This window comes from Lycorma delicatula, chromosome 4 (assembly GCF_047948215.1).
Source record: "Lycorma delicatula isolate Av1 chromosome 4, ASM4794821v1, whole genome shotgun sequence".
In the NCBI taxonomy this organism is placed as follows: Eukaryota; Metazoa; Arthropoda; class Insecta; order Hemiptera; family Fulgoridae; genus Lycorma; species Lycorma delicatula.
This window is the reverse complement of record NC_134458.1, coordinates 111,602,862-111,625,022: the sequence shown is the minus strand read 5'-3', so window position 1 is coordinate 111,625,022 and position 22,161 is coordinate 111,602,862. Positions and strand designations below refer to the sequence as shown.

Genomic DNA, 22,161 nt, shown 5'->3' with positions numbered 1-22,161 from the left:
GCGATGAGAATATTTTTTATTATAATTTTTAATTTCCCCTCTACATATAGAACAGCAATATACTTAGAAAAATTGATTGTGATCGGTAAAAAACTTTCCCAACCGGTTTTTTTTAAAAAACTCGACGTTTAAAATTAAGCCCGTTAAACTTTCAACTAAGTCCATTAAGGCCAAAACAAAATCAGAACCACGTATGTATTATGTCCATTGCTCTTCGTTAAATATTTTCAAACCGCAAACAAAATCGATTCTGTTCAAACATCGTCAACAGTTTTCTACGTATGGGGCATTTATCATGAATCTCGAATAAATAATTCTTGAGGAAGCAGAAGTAGTTCACGAATTTTCAGTTTCCACTTTTTGCTTAAGTGGTTTAGAAAAATAAAATTTTCTTAGTAAAAAAATGAGCACTTACGTAGTACATATTTTATTATTTTCTTTAAATAAAATTTTAAATAAAAACAGCTGACAGGGAAAAATAATAAAATCATTTAAGAGAATGTTTTTCGAAAAATACCTTCAATTTCTCAGTGTTGGGAAATACAGCTAACCCTGTAATCAACATTTTTTTTTATATTGTTTCCTGTTCGGGAAGAGGAGGCAACATTGCCAGATCCTCCTCAGGCAAGAAACTTTTATACCTGTGAGCAATCTATTTATTTTTTTTTAATAGCCAAATGATTGAAAATACAACGAAAACATTTACTGTAAAAAAAGGTGTTAATGTATATTTTTGTATATCTATGATTGCTTAAGTTTTAAATCGATGGAACAGGAAAGGAAAGACAAGCTCCATAGTTGGGCAAGACAGATTGGAATAATTATACTCAACACAAATGTTGAGATGTTGCGGTTAATGTTAAAAAGGCTGATATGTAATCTAATTTTTATTTGTATTTTTTAACCTTCAATATTCTTTTTCTAAAATTCAGCCTATTAATTCATTAGTCAGTGAATAAGGTTATGAGGATAGGTCAACGTAAGTTCTTATGTTTTTTTTACAGAATAAATAATAATTAATTACTTGTGAAGGACATCGTTGCAATCCAGTACACTGCATATATGCATTCGTATATGTGTTTATTATATTATGAATAGAAGCCAGCAGAGTGAGCGAGAGAAAACGATAAAACCAAAGTACATGTATGCATGCCTATGAGAGCTCGTAGGTTACTCATTAAACTTAACCAGAAACTGACGTCATATTTATTTATGTTCCACTCGTAATCTTCTGCACAATCATACACGTCTTATAACATTCTAATACATATACACAAGACCTCAAACGTTAGGTAATTATATTGTTTGTATTAAATGATTCACATTTAAATATTTTATTTAAAATTTGACCAACTTATGAGTAAAATGTATAAAATTTTAAATATTCCCTTGTTAAAAACTTTACGTATTCGTAACCTGTATTAATAGAACTTATTGTTTTTTGTTTTTTTTTTTAATTAAACCATTTAGTAACAAATTTCAGAAGTAAAATTCATTCTAAAATCATCGATGACATTACTTTTAGTGTGATTTTACACGACTGCTCAAAGAGGAGTGTGATTTTTTTTAGGGTGTATGTATATATGTTTGATTGTTCCACCTCAATGGCCAAACCAATTTAGATGTATTTTGGAATCTTTATGTTACGAGGAGTGTCATAGGCTATATAAATATGTATATATGTATGTTTAATTGTAACTAAAAGGCCATAGCCGGCTTTCGTGGCTTGAGTGGTAGCGTCTCGGCGCTACGGGACATCCCGAGTTTTATCCGGAGGTTCTGGGTTCGAATCCCGGTGAGGCATGGCATTTTCACTAACGCTACTAATCACTCATCTCATCCCTGAAGCAACGTCTAAGGATGTCCCGGAGGTTAAAAAACATCATACATACGATTCTAAACGGATAATCGATAGTATTTTTAGTATCGTCGATTTAATTGTGTCGAAAATAGTTGTATTTTAAGATCTGCTACGACATTGAATGAATGATTTACGGTAGTAAAATTTATTTATTTATTTTATAATTATTATACTGTTATTTATTGTTTACAAATATTTAAGAAAAAATAAGTCAATGATTTTTTGAAGGGCAGTATTACGATCATGTAAGCGTGTTCTTTATTATTAAATATTAACTAATACTCCTCTTCTTTAATTAATAAAATTAATAAAAAATAAGTAAATAAAAAATATAATTTAAAAAAATCTATGCTTAGAAATTAAATAGAATAATCTGTAAATTAATTGACAACGGAGTACTTCTAGCGTGAGAGAGTCGTGTAGGGAGCCGTGTGCAGCCGCCCGGCCCACCACGATTGGTCCGCTCTGCGCCACAATTTTATTGCAAAATATTAACTAATAATCCCTTTATTTTAATAATAAAATTAAGTAAATAAAATTAATAATTTACACGACTGCCCCAAGAGGCGTGTAATATTTTTAGGGTGTATGCATGTGTGTTTGTTCCACCTTAGCAACTCAACGGCCGAACCGACTTAGATGAATGACCCCGTGTTGGAATCCTTACGTTTCCGGGAGTGTCATAAGCTATATAAATATGTATATATATTATATATACGTATGTATATTTATAAAAATATGTAGTATCGGGGATTTGCCGGTTGAAGCATTAACTTTAATGAACTGTGAATCTTTGTCAATGTATTGTAGCTGGATTTGAATGGAATAATCCAAATCAATCGAATGAATAAAATTAAATTTACTTTAAATAAAATAGGATAGTATTAAATAAATTTAAAAAAAATTCTGTTTAATAATAATGGGCTTCCCGTAGGGACTGCGTGGGATGCTAGAGTGGTGAGGTGATGCGAGTACCTCATGCGAGACTAGACCAATCATCATCATTAACCGGTAACAAGCAAGGTACCCCTGGGGCGTTGTTTTGAAAGGTACAGTGGGGTGCTCTTATAATATCGCTGCAAACAATCGTCCGATTTTCAAAATTCCAACAGGGTATTTGGTAGTTAATACAAAATTACGATGGAAACAAATCGGAACAAAAGAGCAATGTTTTTTCGGCAGTAGTGTTTTTTTAATTTTTAGTATATATCTCTTGCTACGATTTGGTAATACAGTTTCATGGTATCTTTGTGGAATATTAATATAGAACTTTTCATTTTTAGCATTCTTCAAGATACATGTTTCCTTAACGTCCAAAAAAAATATATATATATATGACATCTATAAGTATTCAAGATTATCTTTATCAGGTTGAACAATAAAATGGAATTACGTTTTTATGAATTTATATTTAAACTCTGTAGATGTATAAAAGGCTATAATAATTAGGCAATTCTTGTAACTATGTTTATTTTCACATCCTTTCGCTAAAAACGTTACTCTAACGGTTCGTGTAACATATGTTGTTATTAATTTAATTCGTTAATTCATCCGATTCAGGGTAACACCAAAAACACACTTGATAGTTCGAACGCCCAACTGTATAGTAAACATGAAGACCTATATATATATATATATATATATATATATATAATTTTGCAAAGACCCATAGAGTGTCTATTACGACAATAAGCTCTGATGCTATGCAGAATTTATAATTTTTTAACTAATAATTGCATTTTAAAATGATCAGTTCGAAGAAGGTTTGGTCACCAGCTGCATTAGTTTTGTTATACAAAAATTAGCTAGCACTGATTTGGTGTAATTAATTTACGGGATATTATGAATTTGTTTTCTTTTCCTCTCAAAAACACGCATTACTAATTACTAAAAAGTAAATTATGATTTATGAAATATTCGAATAAAATTATATATATTTAAAATAAGAATCCTTCTACACGATTAAATAACAATAATTACATTATCACGCAGGATTTTTATTAATCTAAATCAACGTATTTGATTAAGAATTATAAAATAACTGTTTCCTTTTAGATTCAATTTATGTAAAAATGCAAAAGTTATTATATTTAATAAATCATACTTTAGTAGATTTTGATTATTAACTTCCCTGTAATTGATTAAGAAATTCTCGACAATTACAGTTTAATCGCTTGTTATATATTTTAATAATAAAGCTTCACTTTATAATTTTTTCATATTACCGCCTTAGAAACCACTTAAATAATTTTCTCATTTTTCTGGTCCCTAAATTATTATTTTGGTTTTTTTATCGAATACCGGCACCACTGGCTATTTGTTTAAATACCCAATTTATTTATTTTTAACAATATCTAAATGCTATTTTATTAAATGACTCGAATGGAAAAGATAAAATAAGAGAAGTTCCTTTATTACAATGAATAAAAAAGGAAGTTTAATTTCGCTACCGACGTTTAACACGAATGTTTAAATTTTGCCGGTTAACGAATACGACCCCAGTGTATTCCTGGAACTGCATAGCATTCTACCAGAAACAGAGCATGTTGTCGTAATAGACATGCTATGGATCTTTGCAGAACTACATAGGGTCTTTACGTTTTCTATACAGTCGGGTGTTCGTGTTCGAACTATAAAGTGTTGTTTGGTGTTACCTTGAATCGGATACCGGGGAAAATACAGTAGTCGCCAGGAATGATTTCATTAGAGAAATGTGTGTCGACAATACTGAACAGCACAGTAAGGTAAAATTAGAAAAGACGATATGGTCGTAAATCGATGAAACCCTGTTTCCGAGGCGCAAAAGTCATGCTGATCGATTCTTCCCACAAAAACTTTTTTTTTCGGCGTTATTTGTTGGCGAAAGTTTCTGACAGATCGATTCAAACCCTGCTGAATGCTACCAAAGACAAAGTTACGACGGGAGCATATTGTACTCTGATTCTTGGCGTAGCAAACTGGAAATGGAAGTGTTCCGCTAATATACTGTGAATCATTGGTACCATTTAATCGATCCTCACAGCGATGCTTTTACTAAAACCACTGAACGCTTATGGAAATCGCTGAAATAGAGGAATAAACAGCACAGCAGAACTGTCAGAAACGACGTTGAATCCTGCTTTGCCGAATTCATGTGGCGTCGGCATGATAGGGGACGAGACCCCGCCTAGAAAATATTCGAAATATTTTTCCCGAAAATACTTGTTGCAACAAGGGACAACTGGCCGCTGGAAGACTGTAGCAGTCAATAAGTAAATTTTCCGTGATTTTAAAGTTGAAATAATAACATGCAATAACCCGTAAATTAACAATGAATAGAAATTCGTTTGAAAATGCCATCGATTTAAATGGAACAAGTGGTAGTGCCGTATTCGAAAAAGATACAGTTTCAATTTTTTTTAAATTTATTCGTATTTATTTTTAATAACTGATGTAAAATGATATACATTTTGGCAGCTGTATTTATAGACTGGTGAGGAGTTAATATGTTTATTATTATTATTATTATTTTTATACTCGAATATGTGGTTGTAGAAATTCGGTTATAACGCATGCGCACACACACGTAAACCACAAAGATAAATATAAACGTTTTCATAGAAACATTAAGTTATAAGGACATTCTGTGGGTGCCTGACCTACATAAGCCGTTTTGATATTTTTTGAGGCGTACAAATAGAAATTTTTATGAAAGATAGTTTGAAAACTTTTTTCTTTTACAATTAATTGAAGTTAACATGTTTTCATATTTATTCAATTTTTATTTTTATTTCAAAAAGTGCAATATATATATATATATACGAATAAACAGTGATTCAGGAGGAAAGAGAAATAATTTGACAAAAAATTCTAGAGCTTGAAATAAGTAAAAAACTTTATATTGTTATCGAGTTATGGCTGGCGAAAAATTTCGCCCGGATTTTAGTTCTCCCGGTGAAATGTGATCACACTAAAATTTTTAATAAAACAGGTCTGAAAACTGTATCTTTCGTAGTTTTCATGATAATGGTTTTCATCATATTCATTATGCTTTTTTTTGTTTTTCGTAGACTTTGTTACATAGATTTCCTCAGAATTAAATTTTCTACAAGTTTTAATAATAAAATCTACGTATTTCTTAGTCATTTAACAGTCATTGTAATTCAAACTTAAAATAAAAAACGAGTTTTTATTTACAGATTTTAATTTCAGTATGACCTCATTTCACTAGGAGAACTGACATTTTTCGCTAGCCTTAACTGGTTAACAAATCATTTTAGGACATATATTTACATGAACTTTTTTCCTTATTGCAAGCTCTAGAATCAGTTCCCAAATTTTGTCCCTTTCCTCCTGATCACCTATATATTAACACTAGCTTTCGTTGCATATATTTTACAAATAAATATTTTAATTATTAATACTAATATTTCGGCAGTTTATTAAACTGATATTAAGAATATACTTCTATTAAGGAAAGTATGACGTAAAAACTTTGTGATTTGTTTTCCGCAGCATCAAAAAATATTTACGATTAAAACGCTTAAATTTATAAGAAAACAGTTTAATACTAGCGAGATAAACAGCTAAATAAAATCAAAAATAAACGAGTAGCTTGTTAAGCATACGAAATGCTTTGCAAGCTACTTGGTTTGCACATCATGTTTATGATATAAAATTCATAATTGATAGATGATTACTAATTATGAATTTATCTGATGGACTGATAAAATTAAATAGTTTATTTTTTATTTGTTCTTTATCTTTTTTTTTATCCCTATCTACGCCTTGTATTGGATGCATGTAGTTGGTCACGTTAGGATTTGGCTTTGCTAACCCAACCTTGTACTGGAACGGTCTGTTTACATCTTATTACAATGTAAACAATAATGTGGTTATAACTGAATCTCAATTCTTTAGAGTACTATTTATAGTAGAACTACTTTACTGTCTAAAAAAATGAAACGGTGAATTTTTCTTTCAAATTTTACCTACTTCAATTCTTGTCGTTTGATAATATTTTCCTATAAACATTCCTACATACAAAAAAAAAACTCTTGTGCAATTCTGCTCAAAAAGACCGACTTTTGGTTAATATAATCTTGATTTAATATTTCTTTAATTTGGTTTAATATTGATAAAAATAGACACCGCACATAAAGAACCGTCAATGTTCCAAATTGCAGCATCATAATGAACTATGCTTCTAACTTGCCCCTCTCAAATTTGTTCGACCTAAAATTGTGCGTAACTCAAGATCGACTCGACCGATATTAATCAAATTTAATTTTCACATGCACAACGTCAAATACACTACTACAGCATATATAAATTTCAATGAAATTGATCTAGTACGTTTGAAGATTTTCGAGGAACATAATTTTATATGTACATAGGCCTACAATTATGTAAGGAAACCCCAATTTAAGTGAATGGTATTTTCGTACTCCCATACCTAAAAACGTAAAGAAAATTAATTTTCATCTCCTCTCACCATGCGACAGAAAGTAATACCATACTTTTCTTCGAAAATTCTGTAAAAAATTTATTTCCGCTTCTGAGAAACTTGAAAATTCCAAAATGTGTCTTTATATAACTTAATTAAAATCTACATGTTTAATATTAATAACAGAAATTTTTCAATAATCACCCTAACGAGTAAATTAAAAAAAAAAAATCCCAAGTAGTATAAAATAATATTTATTTAATTTTATCAGTTGCTTTTGCCACAAAATTCTCCCTGAGCCTGTAATTTTCCAAAAAAAGTCCGGAGGAAAAAGGGAAGCCATTTAAAAAATTAAAATCGTTTCCTACAAAAGTTCTTTGTAAAATTGTTATGTACTTCTATCTTTCTCCTTTACTTGTTTTGCAAAGTATTTAATGCGCAAGTAAATGCAAAAAAGGTTGATATTTTTCGTAAAAGGGTCATGAATATTGCTATAATAAATACAAGTATAATTTAAAACTGTTAAATTTCGTTTAGGGTTAACGAAGTAGTTAATCCTGTAAGTTTCTTAAAAATCGTTTCTGTAGTTCTTTTGTGTCAAAGACACAAATTGAATATGAACTTTAATTTGTTACAGTTATGTATGAAATTAAGCATATTATTAAAAAGAGAAATTTGTTCTGGACAATGTCATTTTTATTCTATTATAGTAATCATTTTTAATTTATTATCTATTAAAAATATTAATTAAAAGCCTATACTATCCTTGTAATTGAAAATAAGATTCAATGACGTGAAAAAAAAGTTTGAATGAGTAAGAGGGTGTGAGAGAGGGGGGTTATTAGATTAACGGAAATATTTATTAGATAAGATAATATTTATGCAGACTAATGACAATTATATTTATCTATTACGTTCAGACGAACACATTTTTATGTTGTGGATTTAAATGGAGTTTAACCTTCAGTTTCCTTTCAGAAGAGCGTTAGAATAACTCATTTATTAATTTACTTTTATTATTTTTTATTTATTTTTATTTCTATTGCTATGTGCAATTTTACAACTTCAGAAAGAAAAATCGTAATCTTGAAAATTACTTCCTATCTTTTGGTTCGAAGAAAAAAAAATTTTAAAGAATTATAACGTTCCATATTAATTTTTTTTATAGATTTTGAGATATCGCGCGCGCGCGCGCGTGTGTGTGTATTTCCTAATGTGCATCGTTGCAATCTGTTCATCTAGTGAACAATAGCACCCCCTCCCACAGCACAAAAAGATGAGCATGATATTTATGACATCTAAATGAGGTGTAGTTTTGTACAGGCTCAGATTGACCATTCTTGAGACGTGTGGTTAATTGAATCCGTCACAAAAGTACATCGGTATCCACTGTCTAGTATTCAAATCCGTAAAAAAGCAATTGAATAACACACAATTTTAAGTGAAATGTTTAATAAAAACGAAACTTTATGTATATAAATCAGTTTTATTTTTTTGTTTTAAATTACATGGAAGATCTGATATGAATGAAATTTACCGGTCCAATGGCTAATTGCAGTATTGAAATATTTATACATACGATGATAAATAAATGGGGTAAGTGATGAATGCTGATATAGCTTTATAAAAAATATTTTTATTTTATCGTGTGGCTGAGTTAATAATTCGTATTGTATGTCCATTCCTGGTAATTATTTATGGAGGTCATAATAGGTCCTTGTTCCATTTTTCTTTAGAGATTAGTGCGTACAATAAGATTTTCTGAATACGGTACAAATTTATAAGAGTTCGGGTGAACAACTGTCAAACTATGAAGAGTATGACGGTAATGTGCTCGAAAAGTGCAAGCTTTTTCAAGTTCATCGTTTGACTGTTTATGTTATGGTGTATTGTTAGAAATTTTGGTAGATTTTTTTTATTTACATTTAGCTTGAACTTATAATAGTAAGTGAAAGCGGGGTTCCCATGGTTAAACTTGACAAACAGTTATTTATGAACTATGACTTCTAAATATATACATATTAACATCCATCTTATCAAACCTTGTGGAATCATAGGTCAATTTAATCCATCATATGAGTTTTCTTGGGTGACGTCAGTCTAGTATGAATCCAAAATAATGTACTTGGTAATCAACTTTGATTAGTGAGCAGTTAATAATTGTAGATAAGTAAATGTGCACATTATTGTTTTCAGAGAAACTGGAAAGTCACGAGTATTAATATCGCACAGAATAGGACTTCAAATTGATTTGAAGGACTCCAACCACGACAAGGAAATAATTAAATTGGTATAAACCTTGTGAAATAGAAAAATCCGTCCAAAAGGTAAGATTTTATAATTAAGAAGTACGTATAAGGTAACATGCCAATTCTGAAAATAACCTAAAATGTCAAACCGTTGAAAATTTCTGAAATAACAAGCCAGGAAATCCTTTTCTAAGTGGTTGTTATTTAATTTACAGTTGGTCTTTTTTTTTTGCATTTGAGCCTTGTATCTTTTTTTCATTATAAATTAACGTTTTGGAGTTAGGGGTAGCCTATTCACTTAGATGAATACATAAAATTTTAGGGCTAAATTAACAAAATGTTTACGTTGAAACGTACAGGCAATAGAATCGCGACTATTCATTAGATTTTTTGAATGGTAAAATATAACTTACGAAAGCCAAGGCACTAAATGTTTGAACAGATGTTTTTGAAATAATTTGGATTATAAGAAAAATAATCTTGCATAATTCTACGTAAGAAGTTAAACTTTTCGTTATTTTAAAATGTATTATGTAATATGAAGTTATATATTTTCTAATTTCCAGCTAAAACGTTTTCGATCTTAAGTTGAGCGTAACTCAAGAATCACTCAACCAATTTTCACCAAATTTTCATATGGACAGCTTTAGATATATTACTCCAGCATATCTAATTTCAACGAAAGCGATCAATTAGTTTTTGAGATTTTCGAGCCAAGAAGTTTTATAAATAATATATAGGCAAATATATATATATATATATATATATATATATATATAAGAAACCCCTAATTTAAATGAATAGTATTTTTGTACTCCTCATCCTTTAAAACGTAAAGAAAATTCATTTTCACTCCCTCATCCGACCATGCCACCGAAAGTAATACCGTAAAAAATCGGTAAAAATGATAAGATAAGTAGAGTGCAGAATCCTCAGGGGGCTTCGGACATACAAATTATGAAACTCCGTAGAAATTTTCACTGAAATGGAATTTATGTTTTAAGAACACCGTTTAAAATGTAGGTAAAAAGGACTTAAACGTTCCTTTAATTTCTTTTTGATTATCAAATGTGATTAGATCATATCCAGGATACTGAAAGCAAATTTTTTTCATTCTTTTAGAACATAGCGAATATTCAACGGGAAGAAGGTAAAGCAAAACCAGTTGAATTAATAAATCTTTTACTTTTTCATGAAGGTAATCTGAAATATTGTTGGGCCAAAATACTGAAGAACGATTTGAAATAAATAGGTCGCTTTTTCAGAAACGAATTTTGTTCATTGTCTTTTAAGAATCAATGAAGAAATTGATATCGGCCAAAAAAAAATTTTATGCACCAAAGCGAATGATCATTTGGTGATAGAGAAAAATGGTACGAGTACAACTTGAAGCGACTTAGTTTAAATTGATAAAATAATTATTAAATCTACTGTTATTGGAATTATTAACTAATATCAAAAATGTCTGTGTTTTAGAAGATTACGCGATTCATTTAGAACGTATGTGTTTAATCAGCAGAAACATACCGGCAATACAGTATTTTATAAATAATGAAGGTTGGGATTACAGTCTTTATCAAAATCGGTATTTGTCATTGAAAAATTTTCTCTGTAGAAAACTTATTGCGTTATTAAATATAACTACGTACAATGTTTTCTCACCACTTGGAAAATATATGTTGACAACCACCATCACTTTACAGGTCCACTATCTAATATCTAAATAAATCACAGTAAACTTATTAAAGGAACCAACAATTTTTTCATTCTTTTAATATAAATGTGCCTTGTGTTTTGAATCATGAATACCCGTAAAACATAATATGGTAAATGCCTTTCTATTACGTTTTAAAAAAACTATTTCATCTATATCTAAATAACATTCTTTAGAAAAGAGAGACTTAGTATAATTGTTTAAGATGTTTATTTATTTAGTTCTCGGAACAACGGAACGCCATTTATTTTTTATTTTTTTTATTTTTTTTACATTTAAATTAGAAGTACTCTAATATAGTAACTTTGTTAACATTTATATAAGTAAGGATTTGATTATACTATATAATTTATTAAATGATTTCATTTTAAAAGAAAAAGCTGGATATTACATGTTTTATTTGTATTTTTGTTAGTTTAGTTTTTTGCGTACATGTGTCTGTAGTATTAAATCCTTTTTTTTTTAATTTGGGGGATAGAATAATATTACATTCGAATTTTTACAGTTAAAATTAAACAAGTTTTTAAAATTCCAACCCATAAATAAGAGGGATAAATTTTGCGACAAGTACAGTAGTGTGACCGCTTTTTATATTAATTTTTTCTAGTGGTATATCACGTAACCTAATTACGTATTCATTAGTTATATAGGATATTCATTATTTTTTTTCTTTCTTTATTATAGAATCGATGCAAGTCTAATAAAGGAATCTTCAATGTTTGTTGAACATAAGCCACAGTCGTTTAAATACAGCTTACATAAATTTTTAGGTTAGTTGTATGTAAACGAAATTAATTAATGTAAACAAGCGAATATTTTTACCGTAATTATTATTATTTTAAGATTTATGGAAAACCTTAATAATATAATATTATAAAGTAATAATCAATTCATTTGGTACAAAAAATAATTAATTAATGTGTAATACTTTAATTAAATTGTTTAACATAACTGATAATAACTTACCATGCTTCTCTGATTACTTATCATATTTCTTGTTTTAACACTTAATTACTCACTAAGTACTGAATTGTAATAATTAATTTTATTAATATTATACAAATTCACATTTATTAAAAGTGATAATGATTTAAAAAAATATATAAATAGTTTTATTAACGGTGAAAGTTATTAAAATAATAAATTTGATAATGTAACACGAAAGAAGCTGACGCCCTCAATTCACTGTAATGATGACGATGTATACAGATGTGATTCTATGCGCATGTCTGATCTGTTAACGAGAGTGAGAGAAATGGAAAGTTGTTAAAATGAGAAAGAGGTAACATTCCTATTACTTTCTGTTTTACTTCATTATGTACACAATTTGTTATTTTCCAAGAATAAACAAATTTAACATACTATTCAATATTTTCTATAGAATTATAAATTAATGATGAAAAAACTTATACTGATTTATTATTCCTTTTTTTTAGCCTCCGAGACCAACGTTAGATATTCATTCAGAGAATGAGATGAAATAATAATTTTTTGGCGATTGAAAATGCTACGCCTGACCGGGATTCGAACCCAGGACCTACGAATGAAAGGCCGAGACTCTATCACTCGCGCCACGGAGCCCGGCATACTGGTTTATAGTAAAATTGAAATTTACTTAATGTTGCAATATCATTTTACAGTTCCTAATCAATATTATATATTTATAAACAAAGCCGGCCGAATTGGCTTTTTTCATTTAATCAAATGTAGGAAACCGCATAGTGATATCATCCTCCCCATATCTTCAACTTTCTATGGTCAGGCAAAAGGCAAGACGTACAGCGTTTTTAATAATTTCTGATAAGTCTTAGTTTATATGTTAATATTATATTCTAAATTATAAAACAGCATTATAAAGAAAATAGAAATAATGGAACGGAACGCAAGGATGTCGGGAGATATTTTATTTCCCTATTCATCGCACAGGCTGGACGTCAGTCCCTTGTTGCTGGGTGTTCTATTTATCTGACGGGCATTTAACTTTTAGTGGCGTCGATATACATTTATATATTTAATTTAGCGTATACGGAGTTTGGGATTACATTTATAAAATACTAGCTCTACCCGCCACGCTTCGCTGTAGCACATTGTGGTTGCATGGATGAGAAATGAGAAACAAAATAAAGCATACGTTTCATAGAAGTTTAATTTAGCAATACTTATGGATATACAATATTTTTTGTTTTTCCACTGTCTGCGTAGATATAAAGGCTATCTGGTTTGCCGACTCGGGAACACGCAACATACAGTTGCCCATGTGAGAAGCAATCCGCAACTAAATCTAAACCACACAATCCTAAAGATTGACCTTGAGCTTTATTGATTGTGATTGCAAATGCCAATCGAATTGGGAATTGCAATCTTTTAAATTAAAATGGTGTATCGGTCGGGATTATGGGTATTCGAGGAATGAGGACATCTTCACCTTTGAAAGGCCATGTTAAAATCGTTGCTTCCACTACGTTATTCATCAATTTTTTAACTGCAAGTCGCGTGCCGTTGCACAGTTTTGGCTGATTAATATTTCGCAACAGGATAATTGTAATTTTTTGATCGAACCGTTACTAGAATCAATCTAATGAGGAATGTTTTCCCAGTTCCTCCTGGCGCATCCAAGAAGAAGGTCCCCCCAACTCCGTCATTTATCATTTGCATTATGCGATCATAAATGCCTTTCTGTTCACGCGTTAATTTGGGCATGTTTGATTGGACATATGACTGAAGATCACCAATGTTGTAACTCTGTTCACGGCGTAAATCCACATCAAATGAAGAAATCGCAGCTCGGGTGGGTGCTGGCATTCCCAATTGACTAAGAACTTTATTTGCAATAGCTAAGCACCTGACTTCAATATTTATCAATGCTGCGTTGTAAATGCCTTCTGTAAATTCCATGGTCATATTGGTTGGTATTTTCTAGACGTACTCTATGCAAAATATCCTCAGCCACATGCGATCGATACCTTTCCCATAACTCTGTAGGAGATGAAGGGAAGCAAGCGGTCAATATAATTGCGACTAATGCGCGAATTTGGTTTGGCTGTGCAGTGTTGCACGCGTCATTAATATATATTATTAATATATCATTTTATATATATATATATATTAATATATCGCACTGTTGGTCGTTTTCTAAAAAATTCAGAGCTTGGTGAAAGGCGCAGCTCAATCACGACACAATCACACAAAAGTGCCTCGATTAAAGTGAATATTTAATTCAGATTGTATAATAATCTGAATCAGATGCAAGTGGATACGTTTTTTTTTTTTTTTGTTAATAAACAATGTAATTGGGAACAGGTATTGTTTCACATGTGACTGCGGTTGTCGTTAGCTAGTATGGCGAGTGTTCCCCTCGCTTCCGGCAGATGGCGCGGTCACTGGTACACAGCTGACCGTTAAGAAAAACTGTTTTCTCGCGGTCTCGGGTATGTGACTGATGCGAAAAATAGATAAAAACAATCTTTGATGCGGGTTATATAGCGTGCTAAAATTTGAGCTTAATCGGTGCAGATCATTTTCAGTTTTTGAAGCGTACGCAAACGAACTTAACATTTTTATATATAAAGGTTTGTGGGCTGCGAAAAAACACATCATTTTAAATGCTTACAAAAGCAGAGTAACGCTTACAAATTACAGAATAATCAAACGGCGTTGATTTCTGATGTTAATAAACTGCTAACGTAAGTAGAAGGTGTGCTGCTTCAGTGTAGAACGTGATTCTCGAGTATGAATCTATTAATGAATTACGGTCTCCAAAGAAAACAAAACCCCGCAGGTTAATTGAGAAAAAGGTGAGATTTTGATAAAAACGCGATTCGTAAAAAAATTACACGAATTTGAATTACTTAAAAATAGTTTAGCGGTGTATTATGTCCTTTGGAAGAGAATTTGGTTATTGTCTTCGACAACGCTTCTTATCATTAAACGAAAAGAATTCCAGCCGTGTTATAGAAAAACAATGATATGAAAATGTGGCTTAGTTCAAAAGGAATAATTTTTGAAGAGGTTTAAGTTAATGTTCAATCATTGCAAAGGGTTTCGCGTATTAAAAGTAATTACAGTCCGTATAAAATCGGATTGACACACAACGCCATATTGGTAAGTCGTGTTTTTATTCGGCTCCTAACGAATATGTTTGCCGGCCTCCGTGGCGCGAGTGGTAACGTCTCGGATTTTAATCCGGTGGTTCCGAGTTGGAATCCCGGTCAGGCATGGCATTTTTATACGCTATAAATCATTGATATCATCACCAACTGAGGTTGTACTTCTTCTTTTTTTTTTTTTTTTTTTTTTTTTTTTATAAAATACAGATGTTTCAGCTGTTAAATATAATTCAAAGAAATTTGTTACTTAATCAGTTGTGATTTTGTTTGCATTAGCAACGGCCATACGGGCTAGCCTCTTATTTATTAAAAAACTGAACAAATTAAATATAGATAGATAAATTTATTAGAAGTAGATGAAAACAATCTTTGATGCGGGTTATATATCGTGCTAAAAATTTTTTTATCGTGTTTTTTAAAAAATAAATACAGATGTTTTAGCTGTTAAATATAATTCAAAGAAATTTGGTTGTTGTGTTTGACAGCGGCCATCTTGCATTCATCGATTGGTTTTCCTTTGTTTACATTTCCCAATTAAAAATACATAGATAAGTTTATTAAAAATAGATTTAATAAACTTAAAATGTTCCGCACCGTGCTGTATCGGTGCAGAACATTTGAGTTTTTGAAGCCGTACACAAACGAACTTAACATTTTTATACATATAGATATTAACGAAGAGAAATGACACATTCTTTCTTTCCTAATGTGTACGTTGCAATCTGTTCAACTAGTGAACAATAAGCAACCCCCCCCCCCCCCCAACCAGTCGGCCAAATAAGATGAACATGATACGTAAATGAGGTATAGTCTTGTACAGACTCAGGCCAACCATTCCTGAGGTATGTGGTTTATTGAATCCCAACCATCAAAGTACAGCGGTATCCACTGTCTATTATTCAAATCCGTGTAAAAGCATCTATCTTTAATAAGATTTGAACATCAGAATCTACGATTTCAAAAATGAGCTGTTAGACAACTGATTTGCGACGACGATTTAACCACTAGACCAGCCGTAATTATTATTAAGTAAATTTTTAATTATTTAATAATTAAAAATTAAGATTTTGTTCCCTAACCTCGAATCGAATTTTAAAAAATAAGACGGCCGTGATTAAATTTATGAGTACAGCGTTTTTTGGAGGTAAGATTTATAAAAATTGGTAAATATTATGAGTTCCTTTGACAAAAGAGGAAATTGTTTGTTAACAAGACTAATGATATTTTTCTACATTAAAATTAATGATGTTACGGTTAAAAAAAAGGTGTTAACTAGGTTACGTACGGGTCATGGCTATTTTAAACCTAAAGCAGTGTACTAATTTACCAGCGGACGCGCCTAGTTTTATTACATCCATCGGTCACGCACTCTTAACTACATTTTATTTAAAAAATATTTTTAGGAAGTAACGTAATTTATAAACATTGTGTAATAAACAAGTTAAATTAACACACTTTAATTTATTTCGGTGTACTCTACAGTGAACATTTTTATAAAAAAATTATTATTTTGTATTAGCCGAAATAATATTTTTACCTAGATTTAATAATTTAATTTAAAGTTTAATTATAATAATTGAGTCTTACTGTTCAGCTTTAGAAAATATTTTTTTTAAATTTTATTTCCCTAATTAATTACAGGCTGATACCTAATCTCGGTTACTGAAGTGTAATCACTGGCGGTTTAAGGCAAAACGGGTTCTAGGCACTAACAGCCTATAAGAAAGGCCCGCCACATAAAATTACAAATTCAGGAAAAACAGGAGTTAAATTTTTTTTGTTTTAAATAAAATTTTATTTATGATCAACAGAGCTAAAATTCAAACTAAATGTAACTTTTCTAGAACATTTCTTTCCACGTTTCTCTCTACTAAACTTTTCAGTTATATTATCAAACTTAATTTGCTACAAAGAATCCGATTCAATGTATAATCAGTTAGCTCAACAAATCTAAACGCTCTTGCTACGTAGTTGCTCCTTTGAGCTACCTTAATTATTTTTTTCTGCACAGACAAGTTGGATTTTTGCGCTTAAATTTAAATTGAAATTATTTAACTGAAAATAATATTATTAACAAAACTGTATAATAATATAATTGATATATTTTATCAAGCCGAATTTCTAAATATTTTGGGAACCGTAAAATACGGAAAGTTCATAATTAATTGATTTTTTTTTATTTCTCTTTTTTTATTTCCAATACTTGAAGGCCACTGGAATTTCGAAGGTTTTATGACTACATATTTTGAGGAACAAATTATTATTTTTTTATTTTATTAATTTTTATAATTTTTTTTTCTAATTTCGGGGTTTTTTACTGGAAAAAATAAAATAATTATCTCTTTATTTTATTTATTATGACAAATTTTTTGCAGAATTTTCAGTTTTTGGGGGCCTTAGGCAACTGCCTATTAATTAAGCCACCACTGAGTGTAATGTTAATAATTAGCATGTTAAAAAAAAGCCAACACTAACTTTGACTGGAACCTGAGCTTTCCTTTTTTAAAATAACACCCATTTATATTAGACATAAATATAGATTAATATAAAAAAATATTCATAAATTTGCTTTTGTTTGATAACAATTAATTATGGAAAAATAGTAAGTTATTTCTGATCTCAAGTTCATTTAAATACAAATTAAATAATGCAATTTATATTTTTATTTATTTATTCTTTTTAGATCAATTTTAAAACTGTTAATACTTATTTCCACGTACTATAGTCACTTAAAGCTTACCGTGATAAATTTAACAATAAATAATAATTGTGAAATTAAATTTCAAGCCAGCGGTTAAAGAGTTATTAAGTTTTAAAAATAATAAATTAACATAACTTATATTTAAATGTATTCATTAGTAATTTGGGTCTTACTTTTCCTTATCTTCATTGTTATTTGTGTTTCTATTCATATTTCCCTATTGGTTTTTTCAGGGTAAAAGTTAGATAAAATCCAATTTATAATATGTAACTTAAAATTCCTCTGAAATTATACTTCATTTTGATTTTCATAATATACCACGTATAAAATAATCTACAATATTACTCTCAAACTGCAATAAAACTACCAATAACATTCTGATTTAAAAAAGCAAATGTTTAAAAATATTAAAAAATTTTAATCTAAAAATCTACATCATGACTAATTTATAAAATTAAATCTTTTCCAAAATCGTAAAATACCAAATTAAACTTTCTGGAATAAACAATCTTAAAGCCGGTCGTTCATTGTTAAAAGCTGTTGTTTTTTTCATTTATCTCTCTTCAACATTCCAAGTCATTAGATTAAGTGAAGTAGATAAACTCGAATTATATAAATAAATTACATTTACTTCGTCTTGAATGGAATCTAACACTTCAAATATTTCCTATAAGTCTTCTAATAATCTTATTAGACCCGAGTTTGTTCCGACATCCTTATCATAAGAAGTAACTATAAGACAAACTTTCAAAAATAATTCCGTGGGTATAACTTCTAAAAATAATTAATTTAAAGATATTAGAGCATCGAATACAGAGTATATAGATATATGTTTTATGCGATACGTAGCATATATTTTAAATAGTACGCCATTATAATATATTACGAATTCTAGCACGCAAAAACATTAAACGATATAAATTACTAAAATAAATAAATAATTAATTACTGCGTAATATTAAATTATTTAACTTTTGTCAGATTATTAGTAGTTTATTAACACTAGTATTTAGAGTTGATATGTTTTTTAAAGCCCCGTCCGCAGTTTTTTTCTATAACAAATAGTAAATTCAAAATAATCTGAAGTTATATTCTATTTGGAACCTTATATATTAAAAAATTGAACTGAAAACCTATTTCCAATCCGTCTGGGCGTTCTACTGGACGGATCGGACTGATTTTTATTTTTATTTTGCTTGGAATGACCCAAAGATGTGTTATCAAGCGTCATTGAATCCTAAACTTGAGTCTCCTCTGAGAAATCCTCATTTATTCCTTAATGAAGGAACTTTCCGAGATTATTAATTAAACGAAAATCACTGTGAAGCTCCGTCGATGCATGATGACATATCTGCGAGCCATTCTGTGCAGAATAAAAAAATCAAACCGATCCGTCTAGTAGAACGTCTGGATGGACTGAAAATAGGTTTTAAGCAAGGATTTTAGCTGTGGTATGAAAAGAAAGAGAAAAACAAAGGGGCTGGGGAGGGGAAGAAAGTGTTGAAAGAAAAAGGTTTTAAATGATTTTTTAAATATATTTAAAAATATATTGTAATAATAACGCTATGAAGCAGCACGGGTCCACTAGGTTTTTAAGAGGAATAGGATTCTACCTGATTTTTTTAAATACGTAAAATTACTTTGTACTAATAAAGCCGTGGAGCAGCAAGGAGCCACTAGTAGTATATAAATAGTGTAATACAATTGCAAAATTTTGGTAAAGGAAAATTGTAAATTAACTGATTATGTTCTCTGAATAAGATCTGATTAAGAAATATTAGATCGTACGTCAATCTTATATTGTGTACGTAGGCCTCTTTCTTTTTTCCTGTTTAGCCTCCGGTAACTACCGTTTAGATAATTCTTCAGAGGATGAATGAGGATGATATGTATGACTGTAGATGAAGTGTAATCTTGTACATTCTCAGTTCGACCATTCCTGAGATGTGTGGTTAATTGAAACCCAACCACCAAAGAACACCGGAATCCACGATCTAGTATTCAAATCCATGTAAAAATAACTGGCTTTACTAGGACTTGAACGGTGTAACTCTCGACTTCCAAATCAGCTGATTTGGGAAGACGCGTTAACCACTAGACCAACCCGGTGGGTTGTGTACGTAGGCCTATTTTTCTTACAGTACACCATGTACTGCATTCTTAAAAAAATTACGCTTCACTTACTTCCCATTAATGTACTAGGAAATTTTGAATACAACGGATTTTCTTCATCTACTAAAACTAGAGAAATTAATTTATGAAATATTTATAAGAATGTTCTTTTCTTTGATATCGAAGGTAGGATTTTGAAATATTTTTATCTTGATTTTTCTTAATACTTTACCAGTAAAAGTTTTAAATAAATATACTAAATATTTCTAGGATATCATGAAGAAACGATAAAATAAGAGAATTTTAAAGATACTTCTGTGGAAAACTTCGACCCCTTTTCAACTTCTTGAACAGTACGGAAAAATTAAACAAATCATTATTTCAATGAAAAACAAAAGAAAGTTAAATTTTAATAACTTATTGCGTAGTTCAGCGCAAGAAGACCGACTTTTCGTTAATTTATATTAAAACGTTATTTTAGTAAATTAGCTCACCGGGCTGGAGTAGTGGTTCACTCGTCACAAATCAGTTTTTTAACAGCTGATTTTCCAAGTCGAAGGTTCTGAGGTTCAAATATTAGTAAAAGTCAGTTGCACTTATACAACTTTGAAAATTAGATAAAGGATACCGGTGTACTTTGGTGGCTGCGGTTCAATTAACTATACGGCACAGGAATGGTAGTCCTTTCTTTTTCCTGTTTAGCCTCTGGTAATTACCGTTCAGATAATACTTCAGAGGATTATATGTATGAGTGTAGTCTTATACAGTCTCAGTTCGACCATTCCTGAGATGTGTGGTTAATTGAAACCCAACCACCAAAGAACACCGGTATCCACGATCTAGCATTCAAATCCGTATAAAAATAACTGACTTTACTAGGACTTGAATGCTGGAACTCTTGACAGATTAATACGTACATATTAGGAAAACAATGAACAATCTTGTGCTACTATCTATTGGTACATTTTTAAAACGTTTATAAAAAGTTACATCAACGTTCAAATTTTCAGCATCATAACGAACCACGCTTCTAACTTGCCCCACTCAAATTTTTTCGACCTTAAATCGAGCATAACTGAAGAACCAATCTTCCTCAAATTTTCACATGCACAACTTCAGATACACTATTACAGTATATCTAAATTTCAATGAATATGATCAATTATTTTCAGAGATTTTCGAGCCGTAAAATTTTATACAAAGACCTATAAATAAATAAATATGTGAAGGGACTGCAATTTAAGTGAATTGTATTTTCGTACTCGCATACCTCAAAACGTAAAGAAAATTTATTTTCACCATCTACACACCACATGTGACCGAAAGTTACACCGTACTTTAAAAATAATAAAATACTTCTTTTTTTTAAGTAAAAAGTGAATGAGGACTTTTAACAAGCATAAATGTTAAAATAAACAGAATTATCTAAAATTCCTTTACTTATAATTTTTTTTTTTATTGCACTATTTAAATAGCATAAAAATTAAAAAAAAAAAAATAATAATAATAATAATGAGTTAGTAAGTTTCGTTAAAATAGTTGCAGTTATTATATGATGAACGAAACGCTTCAAATAAACAGGGTTAAGAGGATAATTTGGTTTCTAGCACTTAGATTGAATGGAAGATTTGTTTTCAATTGTTTCTACGAAACGAGATATCATGAAAAGAAACAATTCTAAGCTAAGACAAAGATAAAAATTTAATTTTATACACAGGCTATTTTTAATTTTGTAATTATTATTTTTATAACAAAACTATAATTAAAAATAATAAAGAATATTGTTTTTTCTAATCGGGAAATATTTTAATTGAATAGTTTATAATCTTTGCACAAAGCAATCTAAATAACAGGAAAAATAATTTGGTAGTAGCGGTATTGGGTTACTGGAGTCTATAAATAGAGTATACTGTATTCTATATGAAATAAGCTACTGAAATAGCTGCTATGGCTTCGGGTGCCACAGTTCCCTCTAGTAGTAAACATAATATAT

At 30.0% G+C, this 22,161-nt stretch overlaps 1 protein-coding gene across 3 annotated transcripts in view; it reads right to left on the bottom strand.

Annotated features, from left to right (window-relative positions):
- LOC142323753 (uncharacterized) overlaps positions 1–22,161 on the bottom strand; it is an 88,991-nt gene that overhangs the window by 31,523 nt on the left and 35,307 nt on the right. The window contains exon 1 of one of the 3 annotated variants that reach the window (XM_075363930.1): positions 12,216–12,427. The exons of the other annotated variants lie outside the window; for them this stretch is intronic. Within the exon in view, the coding sequence (XP_075220045.1) occupies positions 12,216–12,239 (24 nt within the window). The 5' untranslated portion in view covers positions 12,240–12,427. Of the gene's footprint in view, positions 1–12,215; positions 12,428–22,161 lie in introns of those variants that run through there. 3 annotated transcript variants of the gene reach the window in all.